Source organism: Barbus barbus, assembly GCF_936440315.1.
Source record: "Barbus barbus genome assembly, chromosome: 16".
Lineage (NCBI taxonomy): Eukaryota > Metazoa > Chordata > Actinopteri > Cypriniformes > Cyprinidae > Barbus > Barbus barbus.
In genome coordinates this window covers 1,258,991-1,266,079 of record NC_136744.1, presented here as the reverse complement: position 1 = coordinate 1,266,079, position 7,089 = coordinate 1,258,991, and the positions used below count along the sequence as shown (strand labels likewise).

Here is a 7,089-nt window from a genome sequence, read left to right as displayed (position 1 = left end):
CGTATTGTGTATACGGTATGTCTTGCTTTGCTGGTCCTTTCTCTCTCTCTCTCTCTTTTGTCCCACCCTTTCTTTCATAGGGTTAGGGTCGTCAAGTAAGTTTGGCATCGGGCCAAAAAATATTTCACCACTAGATGACAGGCCAGAACATAGTCAAAGGATAATTAAAGATATTAACTGATGAAAAATGCGAGTTTATATCTAAGAATTATTACTTTTTAACTTGCAATTGCAAGTTTATATCACGCAATTCTGTGAAAAGAAAGTCAGCTGTCAGCTGAAAATATTCAGAAGGAACAAATAAATTCCTTGAGAAATATAACTTCGTGCTCACGTCCACTGCAGTCACCACAGCCTTCACATTCTTTCTGATTTGAGTGATCCTTCTCTATCTAGCTAGCTAAATATGTTTAACGTGAATTCTTGCTAAATATGCAGTTATATTATGGGTCGTTGGCATGAATTGTACTCGTGATGGAGCGAGTGAAAACCATGACGCTCCGACTTGAAAACAATCCACTCCTCGCTCCATTCAAAATCACTCTGCTCCACTCACACTCCACTCACATACTCTGATTGAGAGTAACTGTTGCTGTCATGACAGATCTATTTCAGAACCAGCCCCTATCTAAATAATCTGGCTACGGGCGCGGGACAGATATTATTGCTGCCGGGCCGCCTCTTGCCGACCACTGCTGTAGGGGGTGAGTGACATTTTCTTTTGTAAATATTGTTTTCTCCAGTTTTTCATTAGATAGGGAGTAAGGGTAATGTATTGTACTTTTATTTAGTTTTTATTTTGTTAGGGAATTTAGTCTTTTCTGTTAGGAGCTAGCTTGGTGTTGTTTTGGGCTTTGCTGACCCCTGAAGTTGTGCTTTCACTTGTGGTTCTGTAAATAAATGTATAAAGGATCTTTGATTGTTGATTCCAGTTTATGTTGCGGCCTTACCCTAGACAGGGTCGTAACACTTGTCTCAGTTTTGGTGTTAGAGTATATTAACACATTGAAACGAGGATCTCATGATATAGAGATGTGGAGAAAGCCAGTCAGTATAGGCCATATGATTCGTAGGAGTAGGAATGAAATGCCCTGAAACTCAATTTCCACACTAAATAATTTAAACCACACAAAACTAATTACCTTATAAAAGTAGATATCAAGAACACCACTTAAAAACATAATAATAAAATGTAAAAATGTAAAATCTTGAACATGTAAAATGAACATGAGCTAAATAAAATCAAAGAAAGCACTCCTTAAAATGCAACTTTACCATGAACAATACATTTTACATAAAAAAACCATAATGGATAATAAATGTCATAAATCCAGTTTGACGTTAAGTGTAACAATAAATTACAGTCTGTAAGTTAAGACTGTCCTCGGAAACATTAGTGAGCAGTTGGCAGGATAAACCATTCACTTGATTTTTTGTTTTGTTTTTGTTTTTTGTCTCCATTAGGAAACAAGTTTATAAATCATACAGATGAGGAGTTTTGAAAATCTAAAAATACACAACGTTTTCTGTAAGGCGTAGGGCCATAGATACAGTTTGTACAGAATAAGAACCATTACGCCTATATAGAATGAACCCATAAAACATTGGGAACCCAGCGTGTGTGTGTGTGTGTGTGTGTGTATTAAATATTAAATCTAAAAATGCACAAAGTCTCCTGTGAGGGCTAAGTTTAGGTGTAGGGTTGGTGTAGGGCAATAGCACATACAGATTGTACAGTATAAAAACCATTACGCCTATGGAGAGTCCCCATAAACCACAAAAACCAACATGTGTGTGAGTGTGTGTGTGTGTGTGTGTGTGTGTAAATTGTGTTAGGTTGCATATACAGTATTTGTCATGGAATGATATCTGTGGTCGCCCATTACTTCTATAATCTGGAAACCTGCATCAGATCAGGATCAACTGTTAAAACGAGGCTCCTCCCTCGGTCAGTGATGAAACCACCTTCATTACTGAACTTCTTTTCCCAGTTCTGGCTCTTCTCCTCTCCAAGAGCTTTTCCTTATAATGTCCTGACAGCTCCCGACCTTTATTTTTCAACAGTTTAATAAAGCGACATGGACCAGAAAGAATCAACGGCGCTGCAAAAGCTGAGTTCCTTCAGTATCAAGAGTCTGCTGCTTCCATCCAGAAATGAGAAACACAAACAGGACACGGCTCGTCCAGAGAAGCTCAAGCCGCTGTCGGAGCCCGAGGAGGGAGTCAAAGACGCCGCAGAAGAACCGAGCAAACCCGCCAAGCTCGACAAGCCGCCGTTCAGCTACAACGCGCTGATTATGATGGCAATTAGACAAAGCCCCGAGAAGAGACTGACGCTGAACGGAATCTACGAATTTATCATCAAGAACTTTCCGTTTTACCGGGAGCACAAGCAGGGCTGGCAGAATTCCATCCGACACAATCTGAGTCTCAATAAATGTTTTGTAAAAGTGCCAAGACATTATGACGACCCTGGGAAAGGTAACTACTGGATGCTGGACCCTTCGAGCGACGATGTTTTTATCGGCGGAACGACCGGCAAACTCCGGAGACGCTCGGCGACTTCCAGAGGAAAGATGGCTATCAAACGAGGACTGCGATGTTCCCCGTTGGGTTTGGGAATAAACGAGACGGCAAATAATCCTCTATACTGGCAAATATCGCCCTTGTTATCTTTACACCATCCTCATTACCACGGGACGCCGCACGGATTTCTGAATCGAGGTTACGGTTCTTTCGTGCCTGGAGTCGAGCCGCGGCCCGTTCTGGGGAGATCCGGTGCTCTCGGTTTGACGAACTCTTACGGGATGGGGTCGTTATCCGTCCCCTCAGGGTACTTGCACCCACCGGCCCTGCAGCACGACGCGTTCAGCTGTCAGCAGACCTTACTCACCGACTCCCTGAGGGCCACTCTGTCGTTCTCACCTGCCGTGTCCACTGGCTTACCTGGAGTTCTGACCCGCCCAGACAGAGGCTCTCCAGATTCATATTAAACTGATGGGAAAAGTCATTTCATCATAGAAATCATAGAATCACGGACTAAATGCTTCCATACAGTTTTACGCCAAATCGTGGTATTGATAGGCAGAAATGGACTTTGGCTGCACATGACGTGCTTATAATACACAGAAGCGCGAGCGCTGAAAAATGACCAGTGGTCACATAATGCGATTGAACTAACTCCAGACTATTTATATGCTGTTCGAAGTCGAGCTCATTTATATTATATTTCTTAACTGTATTTGATGTCATGTATCCATCCATGATCTATTAATCAGCAGTGATGCTGAAATTATATTTGTTGCTGGTCATAATTGAGAGTAAGTGATAGAATGACAAAGACACTCATCAGGGCTTTTATTTATTTCCATTTCCTCAGGTGCCACTCATGCAAAGAAGAAATATGGCTTGTATGACTGTGGAGCTCACACAGGCATGCATGTAGTCAAACACGGCTGGATTACTCTTTACCAACAGTTCAAGAGACGAAAACAACGTCTTGGCTCCTAGAGTTTTCTTTTTGTCTTTTTCAAAAGAATAAATACAGTAAGGAGAATCTCGGACCACTCGTGAGACTGGACTCGGACTGGTTACAATATAGGCCTCATTTTATAGAATGTAGCCTGCCAACATGAGCTGCAGTCAAATGATCCTAAATAGAAAAACGAATATTAGGCGTACGGCGCAATCCCTAAACGAATAAATGATAAATAAGCACAATGTAGCAATGCATGTGAACTACTGAAGCAGTTTTGGTGTCCTGTACTCCAGCGGTCTGAGGCTCACTTTAGTTTACTACAGGTGCTGTTTGAAAACAGGCCACAAACAACTTTACACTAATACAATTAAAATCAGCACTAATATCAAGTAAAACTCTCTTTTGTGGAGGTGGAATCCAATTTAAGCCGACATTATTAGCCTACTATTATTGCTTTGAAGTTTTGCACTTTTAAAAAAGAGATTCTTTGTTTAGCACTGAAAAAAAACCGCTTTTGTATTTACATGAATTAAGAATTAAGAATTTCACTTCACTCATTTGTACTAATACAAAATTAAAATAAATAAATGTTTTTGTCAAAATGCAAAATGCAAAAAAAAAAAAAAAAAAAGGCCACTAAAAAAGGAGTGTCTTTACAGTGTCTCTTTTTTCACATCGAAATATATAATATGAGGAAATTCAATTATTCAGCGAAAAATGAAATGCATTCATTAAAGTAATTTAATTCTGAAGAGGCGCTTGGCCAGAAATAATTAAAAATCCTCCAGTGTCAGGCCTGTCGGGTCTCTAGAACAGCTGAACGATAATACATGTTTCCATATGAAGATTTAAAACAAATCGTTCTAATATTGCTCCTTTTACAGATCAAAATTCCATATGACGTTATTGACCTAATAATGCTGATATTAATTCGGTGTTAAAGCATTATTCTGTTGAACAAAACATTTCATCAGCGTTGGTTAGTTGAAATTCATGAACGAAATGAGGGTGAGTAAATGATGCAGTTGATTTATGTATGTATCATGTATGTTTTATTTATTTATGTATTTATTTCATTTTACAGAGCACGACTCAAAGACTGGCGATTTCAATGATGGCGAGACAATTCGTGTGTTGTGAGAATATGGACTTGAAGAAAATGAACATTCAAAAGATATAAACATGCCAAAAAGATTTGGGTATAAAAAACATTTTAAAAAGTAGCTTAAAAAAGGTTCTGCGCCCTATGAATATATTTATTGAATTAAAGGATATGGATTATGGAATAAAATAATAAAAACAAACTATTATTGTTCTATCCTCTGCTATAATTGAATATACTTTATTTATTTGTTTATTATTTATTTATTGCTATAGATACATTGGTTTTAGCACCTAATTAGTTGGAAAAGCACCGTAAATCAAAACAAGAAAATAAATAAAATAGCGTTTTGTAAAGCAGCTACATTTCAAAGAAAATCAAATAGACTATTTATTAAATTAATCTATTTAATTAAACAAATTATAATTCGGTTAAATACAATTACATAAAATAAGGCATAAAATAAACTGTACGGCGTATTCAAATAATAAATTATCATAATATGATTCATAATCATCATTCAGTGCAGCAAACGATTGTTCATTTAATTTTCAGTGAATAATTTCCATGATGAACTCGGGTCAGAGTTATAATAGAAGTCCAGGAACACAACAAATTAAACTAAACAGGATATTAGGACAATATCATACCTATAGGACTAATAATTTAATGCGATCATATATAGAGGCAATTTATCATTTAATAATAAAAAACAAAATCCCCTTCCAATGGCACGCGCCGTATTTCTTATTCAGAGTGTGCAAAATAACGCTAACCATGCAACATGACAAATAGCTATATTAATAATAGCCTAATAATAATTTATAATCCTATTATAATGACTGTTTACACTGCAAGCTCACATCACGGGTCTATCCCGCAGTTTTGACTAAATTTAGGCCTATATTAAATAATCCGGCGCTATCAGACTCGGGATTCGTCACACTCGCAGAAAAATAGCCTAAGAGCAACATTTCTATAGTGAAGTGCAGGAACACACAGAAAAACAAGCACGGAGTTTCCTGTTTGTGACGTTTAAAACAGGCGAATAACTATTCCATGTATTATATAATAATAGTTCGCTGTTCATAACCTCACAGAGCAAACACTGGCCACCTTATTATGATCCATATCTGAATCTCTTCCATTAATCTGTCTGGACTGGACCAGCTACATCTCTCAAGCCTTTTCTCACCACTAACAACATTATTAGTTTGAAGCTACCATATTCAACAATAGTTTAAAGATTACCCTGCTGGAAAAAACAATAGACCCCTGCCCAAAACACAATAGCAAATGTAATGGATGTAATGGTTATGATGGGAATTGTATTGGTTTTAATGGAAAGTATAATGGGGTCTACTGGTATGTGATGAATTCTATTGGTGGGATGTTAAATCCTAGTGGAAAAATGCCCAAAACACACTACAAAAATGAATTTTGTAATGGTTTTACTGGAAAAAGCTTATGGTTTCTAATGGGCTTCTATTGCTTGTTTTTTTTAGCAGGGTTCAGTGCCTCAAAATGAATTTTTTTTGCCAATAGCCTTCTTAAAAAAAAAAAACAACAACAACAAAAAAACAATTTTGAACAAACTCCTGGAGATATTAATGAATATTCCGGCTTTAGTTCAGCATGTTTGGACCTGTATCTACTTAGCCTACTGGATTTGGAAACCTTTTTAATGAATGTACATTGGGCTGAACAAGCAGTAAAAGCTGCTCAATCATTAAACTACACTACAACAGTGGACGTGCAAGTTAAGATTGTGTGATTTGTGTTATTGAGAGACTCTGCCAATATAAGAACAAGCATCAAATCTGACATTTTAAGACTGAGCTATATCACTTGCGTAAAACACTTCCAAATACCCAGGTTCAAGTTCAAGTTTATTTGTATAGCACTTTTTACGATACAATCGTTGCAAAGCAGCAGGAAATTAAGTTTCCACAATATTAAAATTTATATATTGCAGAACCTTAATATGTTTAACTTATGGCAAAATGTGGTAATTCTGTATGTTGTCTGAGCGTTGGCATCCTCTGAGGTCCTCTGAGGGGTTGGCATCATCTTTTCTCAGGTGTTTGGTCATCTCAGATCATTTAAGGGATGGATCCAGACTGAAGCTTCTGTCATTCCTAGTTACCACGGGATGTTAATCAACAGAGAAACAAATAGAGACATAATTAGCGTAGCTGCTGTTCCATCTAAGCAAAAATGATTTGTTCAACCCAAGCTAAAGAATAATAATAATGTACATTTGATCAGATATAACTGCAGTACAAGATTATAAGATGCATTATGTGAATGCTTGGCTAAAGAGATGTCTTTAATCTAGATTTAAACAGAGAGAGTGTGTCTGAACCCCGAATGTTATCAGGAAGGCTATTCCAGAGTTTGGGAGCCAAATGTGAAAAAGCTTTACCTCCTTTAGTGGACTTTGCTATCCTAGGTACTACCAAAAGTCCGGAGTTTTGCGACCTTAGGGAGCGGGTTGGATTGTAGCATG

General features: G+C 37.6%; 1 protein-coding gene across 1 annotated transcript; it reads left to right on the top strand.

The window, feature by feature from the left end:
* Window positions 1-2,078: 2,078 nt before the first annotated feature.
* Window positions 2,079-2,993, top strand: LOC306882147 (uncharacterized protein; the record flags this gene model as incomplete). Its single annotated transcript, XM_079436629.1, has 1 exon — window positions 2,079-2,993. The coding sequence occupies one exon, from the start codon at window positions 2,079-2,081 to the stop codon at window positions 2,991-2,993; it is 915 nt and encodes a 304-aa protein (XP_079292755.1).
* Between the last annotated feature and the right edge of the window lie 4,096 nt (window positions 2,994-7,089).